The sequence below is a fragment of the Euleptes europaea genome, chromosome 11 (genome assembly GCF_029931775.1).
Source record: "Euleptes europaea isolate rEulEur1 chromosome 11, rEulEur1.hap1, whole genome shotgun sequence".
Lineage (NCBI taxonomy): Eukaryota > Metazoa > Chordata > Lepidosauria > Squamata > Sphaerodactylidae > Euleptes > Euleptes europaea.
This window is the reverse complement of record NC_079322.1, coordinates 76,820,705-76,846,138: the sequence shown is the minus strand read 5'-3', so window position 1 is coordinate 76,846,138 and position 25,434 is coordinate 76,820,705. Positions and strand designations below refer to the sequence as shown.

Below are 25,434 nucleotides of genomic sequence, written 5' to 3'. Positions count from 1 at the left end.
TCCTACCCTGACAGTCCCCGTTTAGAAGCCTCAGAAGTTTTAGACCTCTTTGCCACCACCTGCAAGGACAATGCCCCCCAACCCCCTTCCCCCGTTTCCAGCCCTTCCTCATGTACAGTGCCATGACTAATTGTGCTCAGTAAAAGGAATAATGGGGCAGGCATGTCAGAACCTTCCCTCCCCGCCCCAAAGACTGCATGCCTGCTTCTATGAGAGCTAAACCTAAGTTGGCCCTACATTTCCCCCTTGCTCTTCTTTGTTCCTTACTTTAGGAGAGACACGCGTTTCCCATAATGCAATCAAATTTTTGGCTCGTACAACGTCAGCCTTTGCCTGAAGATTCTCTCATCACTGGGCCATGCTGAGCTAACCGACAACCTCTGCCTCCCCCCAAAAGTCTCTTCCGTGCTCCTAGTTCTCTTAGGCCGACAGATTTCATGATAATACCAGTTAAGGGCACAGAAGCAGTTCAGAAATGTGTAGGAGAGAAGTGAGAGAATCCAGAACAATCGGGGGAAGTATCCTAGCCATCTGCACTGAATTGCTTAGGCTGCCATTTAACAAGTCCAGAAAGGGATTATTTTCTTTCCTGAAGACCATATAGGCAATTGTGCTACAAGCTGAGGCACTGAAACACGTGAAAATCTCGTTCCTTTTTACATAAGGCCCAGTTCTTAACCTTCCTTTTAGGCAATAACTGCATATGTAAAAGAAACTCCAGAAAAGGTTCTAGGTAGTGTCTGCAGGTGACAACTGGCACAGCTTTCCCTTGAGGGCAGGGGAGGCATCCAAATTTCAGCCACCCTCCCTGGGGTCCCTGAGCTTCCATCGGCCCAAGGCCCTGCAAATGTAGTGCCAAGCCTGAATGGAGGGGGGGGGTACATCAGACACACTCCTTCATTGCATGGGGAGATACTATGAACAGCTAACTATTTTACCCATCAGCTATCTTTTTATCATGAGTCAACTTCCCTCAAACAGCCCTTTCGGCTGGTGGCCTGAGATGTCCCCCTTCAAAGCATCACCCCCCCCCCCCCAAGACTTCCCCCTTCGAAGCATCACCCCACTCTCTACTTATTTTCTTTTTTAAAAAAACCATTTACATTTGTGTTCGGCGTGAAGAGGGGAAACAACAATTTATTAAGTGTGTGAAATGTGTCTTCAGGTACCTCAAAAAGGTCTACAGGAAAACTCTAAACAGGGACTCCAGCATCAGATTCCCTCGACCAAAACTGGAGAGGGACTGAGGCAAAGAATCCATTCCACATTTAGCTAATTCTCAGCAAGCAAATGGATCGCATCATCCCCATGCTTCCCCAGCTAAGACCGGTTTCTTTGCCCTGGGAATTCGCTGTGCTTTAAGGCTTCTAAACGGGGAGGCAGACATCATCGGCATGCACCCCAGCTTGCAAAAACAGCCATTTCTGCAACTGGTCGAAATAAAAGGGGGGGGGGGCTACAGGAGCGCGGTGTCTATGGCTGCCTTCAGGCGGTGTAGGAGCGCCTGAGGAGGCGGGGTCAGGGACTCGGGGATCAGTTTCTTGAAATCCTCGTTGGCGTTCAGAGAAGTTAAGACCTTCGCAGTCCGTTTCAAATCGAAGACGGCGTGGAGCATCCCCAGGCCGGAGATGGCGGCGCGGTAGGAATGCTTGGAGGCGTCTTCCTCGGAATGGTGGTTCTCGAGGACGAAAATCCGGTTCTCGGCGATGATCTTCAGGAAGTTGTAGAACTCCTTGTAGTCGATGCCTGTGTAAGACTTCATCAGTACCTGTGGATGTGACAGAAAAGGTCAGAGGTCAAGAGCACCAGTTCCAAAACTGAATGTGATGGGAAAGATTCAACTCCAGGCTTCTTTCTTTCTCTCGCTTTTCCTCCAAAGAGCCCCGAGCAGCCTAGGTAGTGTGCCCCTCTGGAGAGCCAGCGTGGTGAAGTGATTAGGAGAAGCGGACTCTAATCTGCAGAACTGGGTTCGATTCCCCACTCCTCATGAAGCCTGCTGGGTCATCTTGGGCTAGTCACAGTTCTCTCCTCACCTGCCTCACAGGGTGTCTGTTGTGGGGAGGGGAAGGGAATGAGATTGTAAGCCGGTTTGAGACTCCTTAAAAGGTAGAGAAAATAGGCATATAAAAACCAACTCTTCTTTTTATCCTTATATAGCTGTGTAAAAAAATGACACTGAAAGACTGTGCTTGGCCCAAGGTCACCCAGGAAGTATTATGACTCATGGGAACCTGAGCCCAGGTCTCTCCAGTCTGCCCAACTCCCCAAGCACGAGACCACGCTGGTTGCCCACTGCCTCCAGATTCTATACATGAACACATGAAGCTGCCTTATACTATATCGGACCATTGGTCCATCAAGGCAAGTATCATCTACTCAGACTGGCAGCGACTCTCCAAGGTCTCATGTAGAGGTCTATCATATCACCTACAATCTGATCCTTTAAAATGGAGCTGTCAGGGATTGAACCCGGGCCTTCTGCATGCCCAGCAGATGCTCTTCCACTGAGCCATGACCCTTCACATGAAGCTGCCTTCTACTGAATGTGACCATTGGTCCATCAAGGTCAGTATTGTCTAAGACTGGCAGCAGCTCCCCAGGGTCTCAGATGGAGGTCCTACCCATCATCTCCTACCTGGTCCTTTCAGCTGGAGATGCTGGGGATTGAACCTGGGACCGTCTGCAGGCAAAGCAGAGGCTCTGCCACTGAGCCACGGCCCCTCCCTAAGCATCCCTGTGTCTAATTCGCATCTAAATCCTTTCTGTGGAACTGAGAGGCACCCTGAGGGTAAGGAGGACATTGCTCACGTTAGCTCACGTTTCCCCAAAGGGACTGCTGAAGAGGAATGCACTTTCTTGACCCTCACGGGCCCTATAGGGCAAAGCACCTTCTGCATGGTGCAGAGTCAGCAGCTACAGGCTGGTCACAATGGTCCCCTCCCATCCACAGTAACGTATATCCTTCCCTCCTGCTGTGGCCATTACTATTGGCCAACATCAGTTGATGCGCTGGGAAGCATCTGTCTGGAAAAAACAAACAACAATACCAGACTGTCTGAGGAGTGTCAGACTGGCTGGAAACAACAGAAGCTGCTGCAACTGTGTAAACAGTTTGCCATTCACTCTGCCACGTAGTACATATTGAGGCTGTTTTATCACCTTGCAAGACAGAAAGGGAATGGGTTTCTACTCTCCCTTCAACAGTGCATCATGTGGAACCGTGAAGGCTCACACAACCACTGTAGCAGGCAGCATTTGCAATCCTGAGCTCGCTCGGTCAGACTTCAGAAGCGTTCTCTCACTGCCAGTCGAGCAAAGTGTCCCCTACGTCTGACCAAGCGTGCTGTGGGACACCGAAAAAGCTTCTACCGCAATTTAAGATGCTTTAAGATGCCACGAAGTTTGGTTATTCTGCCTAAAGAAGACCAGCGAAGCTCCCCTCCTTGCACGGCCGGTCGCTCTACCTGACACTGGAGGTGCCAGTCTTCCATGGTTTCTCTCCACTCTCTGATCTCCCGCTGGACGGCAGCCAGTTCGTCTTGGAGGAAGCTCCACATGATGGCTACGTTGCACCCATTCACCCAGTTGTGGTTGATGGAGATGGTGTCTTCCTGAAAGAAGCAGCGGTAGGCCCACATGGAATCATAGAGTTGTAAGGTACCACCAGGGTCATCTAGTCCAACCCCCTGCACAATGCAGGAAATTCAAAACTACCTCCCCCCCCGCACACCCCCAGTGACCCCTACTCCATGCCCAGTAGATGGCCAAGATGCCCTCCCTCTCATCATCTGCTTAAGGTCATTGAATCAGCCTTGCTGACAGATGGCCATCTAGCCTCTTCTTAAAAACCTCCAGGGAAGGAGAGCTTACCACCTCCCGAGGAAGCCTGTTCCACTGAGGAACCGCTCTAACTGTTAGAAAATTCTTCCTAACGTCTAGACGGAAACTCTTTTGATTTAAGGGACATGTTCGTTCCTTTTACCCAAGCCAGACTGGGGGGAAGGAGGAGAGACAATGGTGGTCTCTGGCTGATCTATACAGCTGGATTCCCAGGGTTGGATCCAATGGATCTGTTCCACTAGCAGCAACCGTGCCCTCTGGCAAGGTGGTTCTAGTTCAGTACTAAAATCCTCTTGCTGATCTGAATAGTTACTTTAATGGCTAGCATACATAAGGATGAAAAGGAATTCCTGAAACCCTAAACATGTCTTGCCTGTACGTCAACATCCCAACAGCTCGGCCGCTATAATGCCACGGAATGTTAAAAAACACTATGTATTTTTTTTAATGCAGGAAACATGGTAATCAAAAATGAAGTTACATCTGCTTCTGAAAAATCAGAAGCAAGCTTGCCAGACGCCCAACAGCCCAGATGGCATACTGCCTGGCTCCTACTTATCTGAACATATCAGGATGTTTTATACCAAGTCAGAGAGTCAGACCATTCAGCAAAAATAATGTGCACTGTAACCAGCAGTTCTTCTCCAGGGAGAGGTCCTGCTTCAGCCCTGCATGAGATTAAGATTATCCTGCATGGATAATGGAGATGCTGTAGTTAAACGTGGGACCTTCTGCATGCAAAGCACGTGCTCTGCCAGGGAATCATGACCCTTTCCCATCCACTTCTTTGTATCCAACTCAAAGACTACTCCATAAATTCATGCACTGGGGCAGCAGCATCCCATGGAACCCCAAGGATGACATTCGTCCTCTGAACCCTCTTACCAGATTGTAAACCTGATGGTGCCACCCGCTGGGAATGAAGACGATCTCCCCGGCTTCCTGTATGATCTCGACGGGAGCGGCGCTTTGGGCATAGCGAGGGTAAAGGCTGCTCTTCTTCAGCTCGGGGGAGGTGATGTCAAAGGGCAGGTGGCCATGGCGGTCTCGGAGGTTCTCCTCCTGCCCCGGGGGAAAGATCAGCCATTTCTTTTTCCCGCAGATGTTAGCTGACCAGCTGTAGGAGCGGAAGACATCTGCGTGAAAGGGAGTCCTGTGGGGGAGAATCAAAAGATCAGGAACAAGCTCTGGTGTAAGAAAAGGCTGCTTTGGAAAAAAGACTGGGGGGCTGCCCTTCGGTGTTCTCAGAGGTTCCCTAACATTTAAAGGTGGCTCTAGTTCAGGACTAAAAACCTCTTGCTTATCTAATTATTATTTAACCAGATCCAAATAATTACTTTAATGGCTAGCATACATAAGGACGTCAAGATTGGTGGACTAGAACCTACTGGTGATCCCTGGCCCTAAGATCGTGCGGCTGTCCTCGACAAGAGCCAGGGCCTTTTTGGCCCTTGCCCTGGCATGGGGGAATGCTCTACCACTGAGCCACGGCCCCTCCCCTACTGCCCCTACCTTACACACACACACCCCGGCGCCTGTTCATTTGGAATTAAGTCCCTTGCCCCGCATCTTGCTTTGACACAAGCAATCAATCCAAAGAAAACACAGGGATTAATCCCATCAGCTTTACCATGAGCCCTTCGGTCCCATATAGACAAAGCGATAGTCGTCCACTTTGATGGCATCCCAGTATTCATTCAGCCAGTCAGAAGAGAAGTAGATTGGGGTGGTGTAAACATCTTGTTCTGGGTAAGCCCTTGAAGAGACGGTTTTGGAAAAGGCATCATGAGACTCTGAGAAGACCCGCCTAACATTTGGACCACAGCAGGCAAGGGACAGGGGTTAGGGCCTGACAGTTGGCACTCCAAACATACCATTTGTTGAGTTCATGCATCGCCTGCTTTTCAGGAGTTTCCCTAATCTTGGGCTTTAAGGTTGGCTTAGGTATTACTTTGTGCTGCTTCTCCCACTCTCTGGAGCCCACCTGATCCTTGAGGAGCTAAAGAATCCCAGCCAAATGCTGTACAGTAGAATTCCTTATAACATGCACTATACGGCAGAAGAAGCTGTTATAATGACTTTTCATGTTAAACACACTATTTTACCAAGAGTTGATGTAACTAAATTTACGTTTTACTGAGCACATTTTTAATTACTTATATTTCTTTTTGTGCAAGCTGGTCTTTGACCGTAATAAACAAATGATGATGATGATAATTCCAGAAATCTTGGAAGACGGATCAGGTGAAGTCCATGAGCATCTGGCTTACTCCTTATATGGCTCACACAGACGGAGGCGTATAACTGGGGTTGCAAGGCAGCCATTGGCAGTAACATTGGAACCAGTCCTCACATTACGGATAATCGGCATTACAGAACCTGATCATGACGGGAATTTGTAATTCGAGAGTGGGCACAGGTGTTCTACAGCTGTATTTGCTAACTTGCAGTTAATCCTGTATATGGCCTGTACCCAAGAAATGTCACATTTGAACACAGCACATTTATCAGTAAGAGGGAAGAGAATTTATTCAGTCGTGGTGCTGCTCAGGTGTTTGTTTGTTTACTGCACACTCGGGCCTTGCCTGTACTAGATGTTCAGCACCTATTTTAAGCACTGCCAGTTCTCCAGTTCTCAGAAGAGCTGGAACATGGAAGAAGGCATGGACTTGTTCGGTTCAGCAGTGGAACCAAACACCCGGGGAAAGGTCCTCTGGTACTCTTGAAGCAGATAAGAGCATAAGAACATGAGAAAAGCCCTGCTGGATCAGACCAAAGTCCATCAAGTCCAGCAGTCTGTTCACACAGTGGCCAAACAGGTGGCTCTAGGAAGCCTTGAAGGACTGTCATATAGAGGATGGTGCCAAGTTGTTTTCTGTTGCCCCAGAAAGTCAGACCATAACCAACGGGTTGAAATTAAGTTTCTGTCTAAACATTAGGAAGAACACTTGAACAGAGCGGTTCCTCAGTGGAACAGGCTTCCTTAGGAGGTGGTGAGTTCTCCGTCCCTGGAGGGTTTTAAGCAGAGGCCAGATGGCCATCTGTCAGCAATGCTGATTCTATGACCTTGGGCAGATCATGAGAGGGAGGGCATCATGGCCATCTTCTGGACAGAGAGCAGGGGTCACTGGGGGTGTGGGGGTGGAAGTAGATGTGAATTTTCTGCATTGTGCAGGGGATTGGATTAGATGACCCTGGTGGTCCCTTCCAACTCCATGATTCTAAGCCCACAAGCAAGACGACTGCAGCAGCACTGTCCTGCCTGTGTTCCACAGTACCTAATATAATAGGCCTGCTCTTCTGATATTGGAGAGAACATAAGAAAAGTCATGCTGGATCAGACCAAGGCCCATCAAGTACAGCAGTCTGTTCACACAGTGGCCAACCAGGGGCCTCTAGGAAGCCCACAAACAAGACGACTGCAGCAGCATTCTCCTGCCTGTGTTCCACAGCATGCTCCTCTGATCCTGGAGAGAATAGGTATGCATCATGACTAGTATCCATTTAGATGAGCAGCCATGGATAGCCCTCTCTTCCATGAACATGTCCACTCCCCTCTTAAAGTCTTCCAAGTTGGCAGCCATCACCACATCCTGGGGCAGGGAGTTCCACAATTTAACTACACTAGATCCTCTAGCTTTGAGTTTCTTGCATTGAGTGGATGGTTAAACCGGATGGCCTCTAAAACTCTACGATGCTGATCAAGAAACTGTTTAACGAATGACCCCCCAAAAAAATCCTGTTTCAACTTGCAATGCAACAGGAACACAGGCCAGTATAAATCCTTCCCACTATATTTATTGCAAGGGTCAGGGGAGCTAACAATGTCCCGTATCTTCTTGCTTCAACACACTTCTCTACCCTGGTTTCACTGTTGCAGAATCCCAAATGTCAGCTATCATGCAGCTACGCAAACATGTGCGAACGAAGTCTAATACAGGAAGTTGTCAGAGAAGAAAAAAAGTCTTCTCATGCAGGTAACTCTTGCATAAATCAAATACATACAGACATGGGAGAAAGGGAGGGAACCTGCATTCAGCGTAGGAATGAACAGCTAATACCGGGCAAACACACTGGATCAAATGCAAGCCAAACCAGCACCTGTATGCATTTGGGATCTCCGACCATGCAGTCGCAACCTTAGGCGTGGCTATAGATGGCTGCTAAGTACAGCTGCTTCTGAAAGCTAAGTCATTTGGCAGGGGGAACATCAGAAGTGCAATTCGGCAGCATTCCAAGCTTCGTAAGAGCATGCGGAGGAGTTCTAAGGCTTACCTGTGCAGGTGCCAGTCCTTGAGATAAAGGCACCCTCGGGGTGAGCGGTAATTTTTTTTAATGTGTTCTTTCCAATAACTTATATACTCCTTGAGTTTGAGGTGTTCCTTTGGGTTAGAATTGTATTCCTTGACATCACAGTTGGCAACGGGTACTACAGCCTCCCCTGAAACATAAACTCTTTGAGCCCGTTGGGGAGAATAATGGAAGCCATATTGGGGTTATCAATAAAAGAGCATCAGGGCCTCTAGCTGGTCAACAGGGTCAGTCACCTCTGAGACACTGCTAAATGTTCTGCATGGAACAAAGCAAATGAAAGGAACTTCCTTCAACTGTTTCCTGATTAACTGAAAGCTGGGGAACGAAGACTAAGGGAGAATTAACCAGCAGAATAAGCCTAGACCAGAACAGTTCTTTTCAACAGGATTTCCTTTCTGAAGCAACTGTCAGATCGTGAGTGTTAGTGGTATTATTGGTGGTGGAGGAAAGCATCGTCAAGTCACAACCGGCTTATGGTGATCTGGTAGGGTTTTCAAGGCAAGAGACGTTCGGAGATGGTTTGCCATTGCCGGCCTCCGTGTAGGCTAAGAGAATTCTGAGAGAACTCTCCAGGCCAGATTGGCCAGGGATCCTGGAATTTTTTGGCCATCTTCAGGGCCTGGGGCAGGGGTCACTGGGGGTGTGGAGGAGGTAGTTGTGAATCTCCTGCACTGTGCAAAGGGTTGGATTACATGACCCTGGAGGTCCCTTCCAACTCTATGTTTCTATGATTCTATGAACTGCCACACACCCAGCAGGCTTATAGAATCATAGAGTTGAAAGGGACCACCAGGGTCATCTAGTCCAACCCCCTGCACAATGCAGGAAATTCACAACTACCTCCCCCCCCCCACAAACACACAAGGTTGGAAGAGACCACAAGGGCCATCCAGTCCAACCCCCTGCCTTGCAGGATCCCACAATCAAAGCACTCCTGACAGATGGCCATCCAACCTCTGCTTAAAGACCTCCATAGACGGGGACTCCACCACCCTCCGAGGCAGCGCATTCCACCGTCATGTGGAGGAGTGGGGAATCAAACCCGGTTCTCCAGATTAGAGTCCACAGCTCTTAACCACTATACCACACTGGCTCTCTATGAGTTATTATCACAGTGCAACAAAGCCCTTGGCTTGCTTCTGACACTTACATGCCTACAGAATAAAAAAATGGTGTGGTGAGCTTTTCGTAATTTTAGAGGAGCTTCTTTTATGCCTGCTCATTATCAAAATGAAGAGAAATACAGATCGACATAGACCATCTATAACCTTTTGTCATAAGTATCTTTTCCACTCACATCTGAAATCATTTATCCCAGAACTGGTGTAGTGACCAGCTAAAAGCTTGAAGAATGAATGAGGAAGCCACTGGTTCGAATTCAACCTCTGCTAGGAGCTGAGTCTGTGGTCTAGGCAAGCTCTAACCTCTTAACCTTAGCCCTGTCCCCCCCCCCCCCAACTCTATTACAGCTATAACAATGCTGGCCTCTCTTGTAGGGTTGTTGTAAGTATAAGAAGTTAAAGTCTTTCCTGAGCATTCCCAAAGTGCTATACAAAAACTAAGCATTCTTTTTTTTTGTACTTTTTTTTTTTAATTTTCTCATAATTTTAAAAAACACACAAATACAAAAGGGGAATCTACCAAGTCATTTGGCCTAGGTGGAACATTTCAAATCTAGAGCACAGTCCTTTCATAAGTAACTATGCTTAGAAGAAGAGGAAGAAGAGTTGGTTTTTATATGCTGGCTTTCTCTACCTTTTAAGGAGAATCAAATCGGCCAACAATCATCTTCCCTTCCCCTCCCCACAGCAGACACCCTGTGAAGTAGGTGTGGGGCTGAGAGAGCTCTAAGAGAACTGTGACTAGCCCAAGGTCACCCAGCTGGCTTAATGTGTATGAGTGGGAAAACCAACCCGGTTCACCAGGTTAGCGTCCGCCGCTCATGTGGAGGAGTGGGGAATCAAACCCAGTTCTCCAGATTAAAGTCCACTGTTCCAAACCACCACTCTTAACCACTACACTATGCTGGCAACAGGATGGCAACAGCCAGTGATTCTAATGAAGGCAGGGTATCTTCTTCTCAGAGGGAAAGCTAAGCATTCTAATAACCTGCCCCAGCACTTTATAGTATGAAGTGCGACCCTGACTCCAGGGACATCAACAGCTGGTAACAAAGCAGCTCTTCGGAAGACTCTTGACTTTGTACTCATTACTGAAGTACAACACAGACGTAACTGTGAAGAAAACATGTATATAATTTGTGGTTTGTGCTGATCAACACCAACCACCCTGTCCTACTCTCCCCTTTGTTGCAGGCTTTCCAATACACAAAAGCACGCTCAATAGATGCTTGCTGAACCTTCCTTCCTGAAAACCCCAAAAGACCGGGGTCTGCAAAAGAAAACGTTCAGGCCATCAAGAATGAATCCGTCAATCACGGGCCCGGTACAATCTTTTCATTCACTGATTTAGTCTTGGAATGGTGCTAGCTGGCATTTCGCAGCTGTCTTGCAGTCAGAGCTAAAAAAGAGAGAGCAATCGATTGCTAATTGAGGTGGGTGGCCACAAATGATATTGTGTATAAAAGCCAAAGACATATCAAAACTCTTTACTTTGATAAGACACCGACCAGTCAAATCTCGCAGTCGCAATTCAAAACCAACTTACCGAAAGTCCGCAGCAAGTAGTCAAAGTTTGGCTTCCCGTCCGGAGTCACCCATTTCCGCCTGCTCCCCCAGCCCTCGGTGAATTTCGCCGAGAAAACACAGGGGTCGTTGGGAATCAAGTAGTCCTTGAAAAAGTCCGCATAAGTGAAGATTTCCGGCTTTTCGATGTAGTCGACGTGGTCGTGGGGTTGACTGCTTGCGCCCCGAGGTGCGCTGCTATAATCACGAAAAAACTTAGTAGCGCAGGCAAACGTGTCCCTGTCCATTCAGGCGACGGCGAGAGCCTGACACCCCACTTAACAGGTGACAGACAGACAAGGTTACACTGGGCTAAAAGAAAGCTGGACCATAAGGCCAGTCGATTTGAAAAAGTCGACGGAGGGAAGGAAGCAAGAAGGAATCAGGGAAGGCAGAATGTATCATATAAAAGAGTCCAGTTCCAAATCTTGCTAGAAAATCTTCCCATTTGGCTTGTACTGTATATGGCTACTTATGCTGTCGACAGCTTTTGTTTTTTAAGAACAGTTTCCTCCTGGCGCCGAAGCACACACAACTGTGCTATTTCGCTTCCATGAGTCCGTTTGGCATCTTGTGGAGAGCAGGTATGTACAGCCTCGGGGTTGATGTCTAGAAACAAAAACAGCAACATAAAGGCTGAGTATCCCTTATCCGGACTGCTTGGGACTGGAAGTGGTCCGTATTTCGGATCTTTCCGTATATTGCAATATTTTGGAATTTTTGCATATACATGAGATACCTTGGGGATGGGACCCAAGTTAATTTATGTTTTATATACACTTTATACAGATAACCTAAATGTAATTTTAAACAATATTTTTAATAATTTTATGTACATTGAGCCACCAGAAAGCAAAGATGTAACTATCTCACCAGAATACAGCCTGCTAACCTAAATCACTTCTCACCCGCAATGATAAACTACTTAACAGTAGCATGGACTCCAGTACCAAGGCCTGTAACAAACCAAGGTGCTAACTTTGCCCTCATATAGATCCTAGCAACACCATCACTGGGCCCAGCAACATCAGCCATACTATCTTAGGTCAGCAATGCTGATTCTATTACCTTAGGCAGCTCATGAGAAAGAGGGTAACTTGGCCATCTTCTGGGCATGGAGTAGGGGTCACTGGGGGTGTGGGGGGGAGGTAGTTGTGAATTTCCTGCATTGTGCAGGGGGTTGGACTAGATGACCCTGGTGGTTCCTTCTAACTCTATGATTCTATGTTCATACACCTGTTCATCTTGTAACATGATTTATGCCATCACGTGCCAGCATTGCCCTTCCACCCTCTACTCTGGACAAACAGGCCAGTCCCTGCGACAAAGGGCATAAGTCTGACATCAGAACCCACAATATTCAGAAACCAGCGGGGGAACATTGTAACCTTCCAGGACATTCAGTTGCTGATTTAAGAGTAGCAGTTCTCTTACAAAGGGATTTCAAAGGGAGATTAGAAAGAGAGAGAGACTGCTGAATTACAACTAATAATGAAGCTCAAAACAATGCATTCTCCTGGACTGAATAGAGATCTGGGATTCCTGTCTCATTAGCAATGCTAATATCTACACGCCTACTACCCCTCTGCATATCACACCTAATCCAATCACGCCTGCTAATGTCATTTACTTGCTTTTGACTTTTACATTGCCATTGTGTGCCTAATTCACTCTTCTCTACTTAAGGAAAGATGGACTCGCATTCGAGTTGTATCTGAAGAAGTGAGCTGTGGCTCATGAAAGCTCATCCCCTGCCAGAAATTTTGTTAGTCTTTAAGGTGCTATGGACTTGCTCTTTTCTGCAGTATACCTGTATCAGCTGTTAAACAAGAGCAACAACAAACAAACAAACAAAGGCAGGCTTTCAGTCTCCACCGACGATGCAGTGTACACTGTATTTTATTTTTTTAGGTGAGAGGAAACATTGAAAGCAGGCAGCACAGATTAAACATGAAGCTGCCTTCTACTGAATCAGATCCTTGGTCCATCAGAGTCAGTATTGTCTGCACAGACCAGCAGTAGCTCTCCAGAGTCTCAGGCTGAGGTCTTTCACATCACCTACCTGCCTAGTCCCTTTAACTGGAGATGCCGGGGATTGAACCTGGGATCTTCCGCATGCCAAGCAGATGCTCTACAAACTGAGCCACAGCCCCTCCCAGATCTGCTTGCATGCTGGATCGAAGAGTCCGGTTTTTGAATCAGTCTGGATATGGGACGTCCAGAAAAAGGATACTTTACCTGTACTCATTTTAAAAACTGCCTCCCACGTTTGTCCACAATGATCTCTGATTCTTGAGCCCCTATTCTGATGTCACACCCCCCCCAAGGTGATTCTTACTGCTATGAATGTCAACATCATTAGGCCATAAAGCACAAGCTAAGCATCTGTGATGCAGCTCTTTGAAGGGGAAAGGTATGAAAAATTAATGCACGAGAAGACATGGAGCCACTCAGCCTGCACTGGCCGAAAGCAGGGAAGGGGTGGGGTCAGCACCTCCCTAGATGAGAAAAATGAAGCACCCGACCCAGATACTTGCCCCTCCCACAGCACCTGCCTGTGCTACACACTTCAGAGCCTGCAGCCTCAAACCATCAATCACACGAGAATAAGCTTGTGCGCCCTATTAAGCACTGAGAAGACATGTTTTGAAATCTAGCAGGGTGGAAAAGAGCAGACCTTCAGAAGGTATGCTTGCAAAACTGGCTCTCCCCAAATCTTGATTTTCCATAACCTTTCTTTAAGCAGACACCCTTAGGCTCGTTCAATTAGCACTCTGCCATCTGGGGCGTAGCGATTAGCTGAAAGTCTCTTACTTACATTTCGGCGTTAAACCCTGCTCCAGCATTTCTCCTTGCTAGAGCTATTATACACATCCCACACTCCAAGCTAATATTTAGCGCTCAAGCCACCTTGAATTGAAAACATTTTAAAATACAACTAAACAGAGAAAAGGTGGAAGAGCTATGCCAACAGCAGCTAGAGGAGGGACATGTGCTTTTTAAATATTAAACCGATGTGTGGGGGGATGGGAAAGGCCAAGCCTCCAATGCCAATACCACAATTCACACTGGGGGGGGCTCGTTAATGGCTGCTTTTTTTAAGGTTGAAAAATACACCAGGAGATCCAATCCTGAGTGTAACAGGGTGATCTCAGGTAAATCTCTGTCTCTTTCACACCCTCCCCATTAACTGTAATAGGTGGGTAGGTATGTACTTTCCTACAAGACTAACAGTGCAATCCTAAATATTTACTCTGGTCTAAGCCCATTAATTTCAACTGGCTTAGACTGGAGTAAGTCTGCATAGGATTCCACTGAAAGGTCTGTCAGAATAAATATAGCTAGACTCAGGCTGTTTGCTTTCAGTTCCCTCCACACCCTCCCTTTTAAAGCATTCCTTCTTCACAGGTTTCACCCAAATGAAAATTCACAAATTTGCCCAAATTCACAAGAACGTTATCGTTAAAAAACAAACAAAACAGTAAAAAACAAACTATACAGAGAGGTTGATCTTCATCTCCCTTTCAATTCCCAATCTTTCTTCTGAGCTTCTCCCCCCCCCACCCCCACCCATATGCACTGCAGCTCCCCTTACAATCTCAGCCCCCTTCCAAATTTTGCAGGCTTCTCAAAACATGGGGGTGTGGAACCTCTTTGCCCCTCCTTCCTTTTGCTTTTTTCCACCCCTCCCCATCTTTCTGGGACTTGTCCTGCCCCTTTTTAAGCCTCCCCAACACCCCCTTTAATGTTAGATAATAACTTAAGGTTGCCAACTCCAGGGCTGGGAAATTCCTGGAGATCTGGGGGTGGAGCCTAGGGAGGGAATAGAACCTAGGTAGGCTTGCCAGAAATGAGGGCAGACTATAAGTGTGAATTAATAAAATAATAATTATTACATAAATACAGGTTGAGGATCCCTTGTCCGCAAATCTGATATCCCAAATCCAAAACTTTATGAGCGCCCACAATGGCACGTGTGCAGGCCTGTCATGCCAACAACAGGTTGCCCCACATGCACACAATTATTGCCTCACATGCACACAATTATTAAAAATATTGTATAAATTTACCTTCAGGCTATGTGTATAAAGTGTATATAAAAAGAAGAGTTGGTTGTTATATGGCGACTTTCTCTACCACTTAAGGAAGAATCAAATCAGCTTAAAATCACCTTCCCTTCCCCTCCTCACAACAGACACCCTGTGAGGTAGGTGGGGCTGAGAGAGTGTGACTAGCCCAAGGTCACCCAGCAGGCTTCATGTGGAGGAGAGGGGAAACCAACCCGGTTCACCAGATTAGCGTCCGCCGCTCATGTGGAGGAGCGGGGAATCAAACCTGGTTCTCCAGATCAGAGTCATCTACTCCAAACCACTGCACCACGCTGCCTCTCCATAAATGGATTTTGATTTTAGACTTGGGTCCCATCCCTAACTCTGTATATGCAAATATTCCAAAACCTGAAATGATTCCCAATCTGAAACCCTTCTGGTCCCAAGCATTTTGGATAAGGGATACCCAACCTGCCATATATAATATATATATATATATATATATATATATATATATATATATAATATATATAATACTATAGCCCGCCTTCCAAAACAGCCACTTTCTCTAGGGGAACGAATCTCTGAAGTGAACTGTAATTCCAAGGCACCCCCTGGAGGTGGTCGACCCCAGATTATAACCCTAACCCCCCTCCCCAGTTTCTAACTGCCATATCCCACTGGAACGACTCCCCCAGTTAAAAGTCCCCCCTCCATATTGGCCCATGTAGCATCCTTTTCTCTGCCCCCTTTTCTCGCTCTGCCCCCTATCTCGCCCCCAACGTATTCCCTCCCCCCCATTCCAACCCCCTCCTCACTTTTACCCCTCCCCACAGAGAGACCCCCTCCCCCACCCGTCAGTCCTCTCCCCCACCCCGCAAGCGCGCATGCGCAAACTCACCTCCGCCTCCTCCAAGACCCGCTCGGTGTCTCCGCAGCGCCTAATCCCTCACAGGGCGCGCCTCAATAGCGGCGCATGCGCCGTCGTCTCGCCAAGCGCGAGCGCCCTCGGCCCGGGCGGTTCGGAGGGCGGCGGATAACGGGGAGGAGCCGGAGGTGGGGAAGAGCCAATGGGAGCGCGCGACTGGGACCGCAGCAAAGGTGAAGGGGGAGGAGCTGGAGGTGGGGAAGAGCCAATGGGAGCGCGCGATTGGGACGGCGGCGGAGGAGAAGGGGAGGAGCTGGAGGTGGGGAAGAGCCAATGGGAGCGCGCGATTGGGAAGGCGGAGGAGAAGGGGAGGAGCTGGAGGTGGGGAAGAGCCAATGGGAGCGCGCGCCGGTTCTGCGCAAGCGCAGTGAGCGTCTGGGCTGGCGCGAGCGAGGAAGAGAGCGGCGGTTGGGGCGGCAGCGGCGGAGTTTTATTTCTTGTTTTGTTTTCTCCCCTCAGACCTTTTCCCGCCTTCCTTTCCCGCCCCCCTCCGGCGGCAGGTGAGCCGGTGCCGGCCCCTCTCCCGCCCCGCTGGGGGGGTCCTCCCTTCTCGGCTTCATCCTCCTGGTTTGTGAGGAGAGGTAGTGGTGGGTTGCCAACCTCCAGCTGGGGCCTGGAGATCTCCCGGAATGATTATCTGGGCTGTTGTCAGTTAATACACCCCCCCGCGCCCCCGGTGTCTCTATTTTAGTCTTCTTTTATTTCGATATTTGATCTCGGGGGTGGCTGTGATCTTTTTAAGCGCTGTGTTGTTTTATTGGTTCCGTTTTTAACAGCCAAAATTATATTGTATAACATTTGTCGTTGTGAGCCACCCTGTGCCCTGCTATGCAGGGGTGGGTGGGGGCATAAATATAAATAAGAACTGAACTCCTAGAAAACAGATAAGTTGCCCTGAGGAAGTGGCGCCTTAGAATCACAGCATAGAATCATAGGGCTGGAAGGGACCTCCAGGGTCATCTAGTCCAACCTCCTGCACAGTGCAGGAAATCCACACTTACCTTCCCCCCCCCCACACACACACTCCTAGAAGCTTGATGTCCAGACAGTTCTAAGGGAAGGCATAATGTAGATTCTGGGTGGGTGGAGCCCCCTCCCCAGATTTCCCCCTCCCCAGACACTGATTTCCCCCCCAATCTCCAGGAATTTCCCAGGCTGGAGTTGGCAACCCTAAGAGGTGCTCATCACATGGTCATTGGAGCGTAAGGTTGCCAGGTCCCTTTTCGCCACTGGCGAAAAGTTTTTTGTGTGGAGCCTGAGGAGGGAAGGGTTTGGGGAGGGGAGGGACGGCATTGCCATAGAGTCCAGTGGCCAATTTCAAGTGGACTTTGTTTTAATAACTTACCTGGTTAAGGAAGCTTTTGAGTGACTTACTTGTTGAGATATATAAACATGCATAAAAATACACACGTCTGTTGATGGTATTTGTTGTTGGTGGGCATATTACCACATACTGTAAAAATATAGCCATAATATAGTTGGCATTGTTTACAGCTGTATTCCTGTATTGAATTTCTCATCTGTTGATATATATACAGAGGTGTCTTTTGTTCTCTTCACCACTTGGAGGATGGCAACCCTATTGGAGGGGGAAGTGTGCAGCCCAAGATCTCCACCTCCCCCCCCCCCCCCCATTGGTCATGCCTGCATTGAGGTTCTTTGCTCTGTGACTGAAGTTAAGCTGTGGCAATCATTTTCTGGCTGGCTCCACCTCCTGCGGCAGCCATTTTGTCACTGTGCCCACCATGCCATGTCAGAATTCCAAATGTGCCCACAGGCTCAAAAAGGTTGGGGACCCTTGACAGACTGTGGAACCTGCCTTGACTCTCATTGAGAAAGGCGGACTAAAAATAAAGTAATAGTAATTTTGGAGGAGCTCTGTCCTCTCAGTTTCCTCCCTCGCCTGCTCAAAGGTTGCACATAGTATCTATTCTTGCTCCTGTGAATGGTCAGCTGTGCTTATCTTGTATACACTTGAGTGTTGGTAGACATGTGACTGGCTAACTTCTTGCGTTTTGTAGCCTTTTGGCCTTGTTTCTACATGTTCGTTTTTGTACATCCGTGTGCATCACCTGAGGGCAGAATTTGCACATGCTGTTGTTACAGCTGCTTGCAGTGAGTGCTGAAGTTTGTTTCCTGTGTGTTTGACTTGGAATGTTTCTGGAGGAGGGAGTCAGTTTGGTCTGTTGCAGCACAATCAAGGAAGTGTCATGCAGTTAAACACTTAACAAACGTTCTGGGGCAGGTGCGTGTTGTGGGCCGTCTAAAGCTTATCTGACAAGGGTGACACAACCAACCTTAGAGGTCCAGCACGTGGACTGTGATGTGAGCTTTCTTAAGCAAGTACTGTGATATATCTGATGAAGCAACGTTGATGCATCTGAGGATTGTCTTCTGAAAGGTTGTACAAAAAACAAGAGAGAGAGCATGCACAATTCATAGGGCAAAAGGAGGAAATTTTCTAGGAAGTGTTTCCAACAATTTCTCCATTTATTACAGAAATTCCCTGATGCATTTTGAGGCAAGGGTCTGTCAGGGATGATTTTGGGTGAAGGGCTGTGAGCCTGGCCTAGTGGTAGAACTTCTGCTTTGCTTTCAGAAGTTCCCAGATTCGATCCCTGGTGTCTCCAGTTAAAAGGATCCAATAGTAGGTGATGTGAAAGACTTCTTCCTAAGATGTTGGAGAACCATTGCAGTTTAGAGAAGACAATACTGCCCTTGCAAGATCAATGGTCTGACACATATTTGCCTGTTTTACCAAGATATAGGGTTTTTTTTGGGGGGGGGGGGCTTGCTTTTGTCTTGGACAAAGCGGAAAAGAAGGAACCTTAGTGAGATATCCCAGCTGCTTCTCTACTCCCCATTGTCCCCACTACAAGCAGCTTTTCTCTGTTCTGAATGGACTATTGGACTACATGTGAATCTAATTGTGTGTCGAAAGAAGACAATGGTCTTTTATGCATGGGAGTTTTACCTGAGGTTCGTTGCTCACTGGATCCACACTTTCTTCTTTAGAAGCTATGCACCAGCAGTCTCCAAGCTCAAAACAAGAAGTCCACCCCTTGAAATGCTGCTTTGTGACTGGCTGTAGTTCTTTCTTTGAGAGAGAAGTCTCCCCCCCCCCCGAAATCCAAGTGCCCAGCCAAAATGCATTTTAAAAAGACAAAAACAAAACGGAGCATCCTAAAAAGAATTGGGGGGGGGGCGACACCAAAGCCTTGTTTTAAAAGTCCATTCTTATGTCTAGAAAGAACTCCCAGGAAGCATTTGAATCCTCACCTGTTTACACACTGCTTTGTAATTGGCTGTGAGAGAAACCAAGTTTGCGTGCCCCGCACTTTGCCTTACGCATGGGGCTTTCACCCAGGCTGAGCTCAGGGGAGGTGGAAGAATCAGGTTAAGAGAGGAACGGGAAGTCCCAAGATTTGTGAGGGCTGGCAGCGAGGTCATTTCTAATGGATGGAAAACTCATGCATAACTCCAAGGAACAACCGAGACAGGCCGGGGGCAAACGTAAGTGAAAGTACCCATGCATAAATGACCAATAGTAAGGATACGTTCTGAGATATTGTTGATGGAAGTGCCTGCATACAGACTGGAGTCCAGGGAAGGAAAACATGAGTGGCTGTAGACAGACAGCATCTTTTAACGATTGCCAGACAACAGACCTTTCCCTTGTGTGTCCTGGGGCATGCGCAAGCAGAATGGAATGGCTGAGCTCTAGCCCCTTCTTCTTGGAAGGGTGATAGAGCTGGTATGGCAAGTGGCTAAAGCAGGGGTCCCCACCATGTTACTCATGAGTGTCAGGGTGCCCGCCAGTGTGGTGTGGTTAAGAACGGTGGTTTGTAGCAATGAACTCTGATCTGGAGAACCAGGTTTGATTCCCCACTCCACCACATGAGCAGTGGAGGCTAATCTGGTGAACTGGATTTGTTTCCCCACTCCTCCACATGAAGCCAGCTGGGTGACCTTGGCCTAGTCACAGTTCTCTTAGAGTTCTCTCAGCCCCACCTACCTCACAGGGTGTCTGTTGTGGGGAGGGGAAGGGAAGGTGATTGTAAGCCGGTTTGAGTCTCCCCTAAGTGGTAGAGAAAGTCGGCATATAAAAACCAACTCTTCTTCTTCCTGGCGTCCACCAAGTGTTTTTGGAAAGTAGGCAGGGCCAGGTGGGGCTCTTCTCTAGCAAGGCTTCTTATTGGCGAAGGCTTTCATGGTCAGAGTTCATTGGTTCTTGTCCTTCAGTGTTACTCCTCTGAAGATGCCTGCCACAGCTGCGGGCAAAACGTCAGGAAAGAAAATACCAAGACCATGGTTACACAGCCCGGACAACCTACAAGAATCTTCTGATTGGCCTTTGGATGTTTGATCGGTTGTTCAGATTTTTTAAAGCATTGCTATGGGAGCAGCTACCAACACAACACAAGGATCTACACTGTGTGACTGAAGATAAGCTATGGTGGCCATTTTGTGTCTGGGTCTGCCTTCCGTGGCAGCCATTCTTACAAAACTCAAAACGTGGACTTAAACACACACAGTTTCAAATAATACATTCTTAACTTGGCTCTTGACACAGCTACATGATTCATGCATGACACTTGGAAGGTATTTGAAAAATACACTCCTGGATGAATGCAGGTAGAACATCTCACCGTCTACTCCTGCCTTTCATTACCACCCTCCCTGTTTTATGTTGTCTGCTGAGTATGGCTTCATTGGTTTTTCTTTGATGTACAAATTGAAGTTTTGTGTGGGACTTCCTTTCTTGCCAGAGACCCATAAGATCAGATTTCATAATATATTAAAGATACTGTAGCAGTAAGCCAAGTGTTTGTGGTACTGGGGTATTAACAAATAATTTTTTGTATACTGTGAAGATGGATGACTAATCAGATGGTAAATGTGTAGCTCACAGGTGAATCATGCAGTTCCTGAAGTACATAAAGTTTGCCATTTTCCCATAATTTCTAATTTCCTTGGGTTGTAGACAGCTTGGCAAGTATCTAACTTGCAAAAGTTTTTTTAATTATATTTTTAGATTTATCTTTTTTTGTGCCATACACTGTGGATTCCCCCTCCCCTTTTGGGTACCCAGTGTATTGACCTTTTCAGAAATTATTGGGACGGTTTGTGTTTTCCTCTAAAATCAGGAAGCTTCAATTAGTGTCTTTATAAAACTTCAGCGATGGCAGCTATGAGGTTGCCTGAAGATCCTGACTCCACAAACAGAGAAGGTAAACTGGGCAGTATCATTAAGTAAATGCAATAAATCTTCCAGAAAATCTGAAAAGGGTAAAAAATTATAACAGTACACCATCATGCTTTTTATAGGGAGCAAAGTAATTGTGTATGTTCATGGGAACTGTGAGGTCGATTTATGTAAGCGTGTACCTCACTTGATTTCTCTAAGCCTGAGTACAGGCAGCAGAATCTATGATGGGTGGAAGGGGCCATGGCTCAGTGGCAGAGTATCTGCTTGGAATGCAGAAGGTCCCAGGTTCAATCCCCAGCATCTCCAGCTGAAGGGATCAGACAAATAGGTGATGTGAAAGACCTCTTCCTGGGACCCTGGAGAGCCGCTGCCGGTCTGAGTAGACAATACTGACTTTGATGGACCAAGGATCTGATTCAGTATAAAGCAGCTTTATGTGTTCATGTGATTCTTTCGTCTGAAACTATATGGAAGTTCTAACTGTAAAGGCACATTTATGTATGTGAGCCAACTCTTTATTTTTTGTAATTAAGTAATGGACACACATATGTCAACCATTAAGCATATGTGGGTTTACTGAACAATTGGTTCTTGTAGGTTATCCGGGCTGTGTAACCGTGGTCTTGGAATTTTCTTTCCTGACGTTTCGCCAGCAACTGTGGCAGGCATCTTCAGAGTAGTAACAATGAAGGACAGTGTCTCTCAGTGTCAAGGGTGTAGGAAGAGTAATATATAGTCAGAAAGGGGTTGGGTTTGAGCTGAGTATTGTCCTGCAAAAGTATTGTCCTGTAAGTATCAAGATAATGTGCTAATGAGGGTATGGTATGTTAATATGGAACCATTGTATCCTGAAGTGATCTGTTAATGTGTGTAATCCAAAACTAATCTGTATGGCTATTGTTGAATGTTGTCTTTGTCTGGAGGTTTTTCAGGGCAGGAAGCCAAGCCTTATTCATTCTTAAACTCTCCTCTTTTCTGTTAAAGTTGTGCTGATGTTTATGAATTTCAATGGCTTCTCTGTGCAATCTGACAAAATAGTTGGTAGAATTGTCCAGTCTTTCAGTGTCTTGGAATAAGACCCTGTGTCCTGTTTGTGTCAGTCCATGTTCAGCCACTGCTGATTTCTCAGGTTGGCCAAGTCTGCAGTATCTTTCATGTTCTTTTATCCTTGTTTGTATGCTGCGTTTTGTGGTCCCGATGTAAACTTCTCCACAGCTGCAAGGTATACGATATACTCCTGCAGAGGTGAGGGGGTCTCTTTTGTCTTTTGCTGATCGTAGCATTTGTTGTATTTTCTTGGTGGGTTTAAACACTGTTTGTAGGTTATGTTTTTTCAAAAGTTTCTCCATCCTATCAGTGACTCCTTTAATAAATGGCAAGAATACCTTTCCTATGGGAGACTGTTTTTCTTGAGTTTTCTGATTTTTGTTTGGTTCAATGGCCCTTCTGATTTCATTCTTGGAGTAGCCGTTTGCTAGCAGTGCGTGATTTAGATGGTTAGTTTCTTCCTTGAGAAACTGTGGTTCACAGATCCGTCTTGCACGGTCCATTAATGTTTTGATTATTCCTCTTTTCTGTCGGGGGTGGTGGTTGGAGTTTTTGTGTAAGTAGCGATCTGTGTGAGTTGGTTTCCGGTAGACCTTGTGACCTAACTGAAGGTTTGATTTACGGATGACAAGGGTATCAAGAAATGGGAGTTTACCCTCAATTTCCTTTTCCATGGTAAACTGAATGTTTGGATGGATATTATTAAGATGGTTTAGAAAGTCCATTAATTTTTCTTCACCATGGCTCCAAATGGTAAATGTATCATCTACGAACCTGAACCAGACTGTAGGTTTGTAAGGTGCTGATTCTAATGCTGTCTTTTCAAAATATTCCATGTAAAAGTTTGCTATTACTGGACTGAGTGGACTTCCCATAGCTACTCCATCAATCTGTTCATAAAATTCTTGATCCCATAGGAAATAACTTGTTGTCAAACAATGGTGAAATAAGGCTGTTATATCTTCTGGAAAAATCTGGTTAATCAATGAGATTGTGTCTTTAACTGGAACCTTGGTAAAGAGGGATACAACATCAAAACTGATTAATATATCCTTTGGATTGAGTCTTAACGGACTGATTTTGTTGATGAAGTGAGTTGAATCTTTGATGTAAGAAGTGGTTTTTCCAATGTGGTCCTGTAGGAGGGTGGTCAAATATTTAGCTAATTCATATGTTGGGGAACCAATGGCACTCACGATGGGTCGGAGTGGAACGGAATCCTTATGAATTTTAGGTAGTCCATATAATCGTGGTGGTTGTGCTTCAGTCTTGCATAGTTTTCTGTCCCTCTTTACCAAGGTTCCAGTTAAAGACACAATCTCATTGATTAACCAGATTTTTCCAGAAGATATAACAGCCTTATTTCACCATTGTTTGACAACAAGTTATTTCCTATGGGATCAAGAATTTTATGAACAGATTGATGGAGTAGCTATGGGAAGTCCACTCAGTCCAGTAATAGCAAACTTTTACATGGAATATTTTGAAAAGACAGCATTAGAATCAGCACTTTACAAACCTACAGTCTGGTTCAGGTTCGTAGATGATACATTTACCATTTGGAGCCATGGTGAAGAAAAATTAATGGACTTTCTAAACCATCTTAATAATATCCATCCAAACATTCAGTTTACCATGGAAAAGGAAATTGAGGGTAAACTCCCATTTCTTGATACCCTTGTCATCCGTAAATCAAACCTTCAGTTAGGTCACAAGGTCTACCGGAAACCAACTCACACAGATCGCTACTTACACAAAAACTCCAACCACCACCCCCGACAGAAAAGAGGAATAATCAAAACATTAATGGACCGTGCAAGACGGATCTGTGAACCACAGTTTCTCAAGGAAGAAACTAACCATCTAAATCACGCACTGCTAGCAAACGGCTACTCCAAGAATGAAATCAGAAGGGCCATTGAACCAAACAAAAATCAGAAAACTCAAGAAAAACAGTCTCCCATAGGAAAGGTATTCTTGCCATTTATTAAAGGAGTCACTGATAGGATGGAGAAACTTTTGAAAAAACATAACCTACAAACAGTGTTTAAACCCACCAAGAAAATACAACAAATGCTACGATCAGCAAAAGACAAAAGAGACCCCCTCACCTCTGCAGGAGTATATCGTATACCTTGCAGCTGTGGAGAAGTTTACATCGGGACCACAAAACGCAGCATACAAACAAGGATAAAAGAACATGAAAGATACTGCAGACTTGGCCAACCTGAGAAATCAGCAGTGGCTGAACATGGACTGACACAAACAGGACACAGGGTCTTATTCCAAGACACTGAAAGACTGGACAATTCTACCAACTATTTTGTCAGATTGCACAGAGAAGCCATTGAAATTCATAAACATCAGCACAACTTTAACAGAAAAGAGGAGAGTTTAAGAATGAATAAGGCTTGGCTTCCTGCCCTGAAAAACCTCCAGACAAAGACAACATTCAACAATAGCCATACAGATTAGTTTTGGATTACACACATTAACAGATCACTTCAGGATACAATGGTTCCATATTAACATACCATACCCTCATTAGCACATTATCTTGATACTTACAGGACAATACTTTTGCAGGACAATACTCAGCTCAAACCCAACCCCTTTCTGACTATATATTACTCTTCCTACACCCTTGACACTGAGAGACACTGTCCTTCATTGTTACTACTCTGAAGATGCCTGCCACAGTTGCTGGCGAAACGTCAGGAAAGAAAATTCCAAGACCACGGTTACACAGCCCGGATAACCTACAAGAACCAATGAACTCTGACCGTGAAAGCCTTCGACAATATTACTGAACAATGTTGCCAATGTAGAAATGTAAAGCCTCCCCCTTGAAAAAAAAACAGGAATAATTTTGGGGGTAAACTGGGGAGGGGACATTTTGGGGGTGTATTTTCATTTTTCCCATGGGAAAAAAATGGAAATTTGGGGTGATCTTTGGGGAGAAGAACACGTATATGATATTTTAAACTTTTGGAATGAGAGTAATACTTTTAAAACAGTGTTGTTTGCTCAAAATGTTGTAGTACAAATATTTTTATTCAAAATAATGATTCTTGTGAATTCTTTAGACACATACAACATATTTTCAAATATATGTATGTTCAAATGTGACTAATTTTGTCCACGATTAATATATGCTGAGATACATGAAAATACACTATTGGTAGAGGTCAGTGTTTTCAGTGTCTCAAAATGTAATTAGCTGTCCAAATATGCTGCTAGTTTTATTGTGACTATAGGATAAAGTTTCTTATCATAATACTTTACTTACCTTTACTACAAAAGTTGTTTTATGTTTTCAGTTTTAATTTTTTCCACTGCCTTTCTGGGAGCAAAACCTTAATA

At 46.0% G+C, this 25,434-nt stretch overlaps 1 protein-coding gene across 1 annotated transcript; it reads right to left on the bottom strand.

The window, feature by feature from the left end:
* Nucleotides 1-1,456: 1,456 nt before the first annotated feature.
* On the bottom strand, nt 1,457-11,110 carry JMJD4 (jumonji domain containing 4). The gene is made up of 6 exons (XM_056857960.1): nt 10,822-11,110; nt 8,116-8,281; nt 5,471-5,596; nt 4,726-4,993; nt 3,465-3,611; nt 1,457-1,768 (listed from the first exon to the last, which is right to left on the bottom strand). Exons 1-6 carry the CDS (start codon nt 11,084-11,086, stop codon nt 1,457-1,459), a joined length of 1,284 nt encoding a protein of 427 aa, XP_056713938.1. The 5' UTR covers nt 11,087-11,110.
* Nucleotides 11,111-25,434: the final 14,324 nt, after the last annotated feature.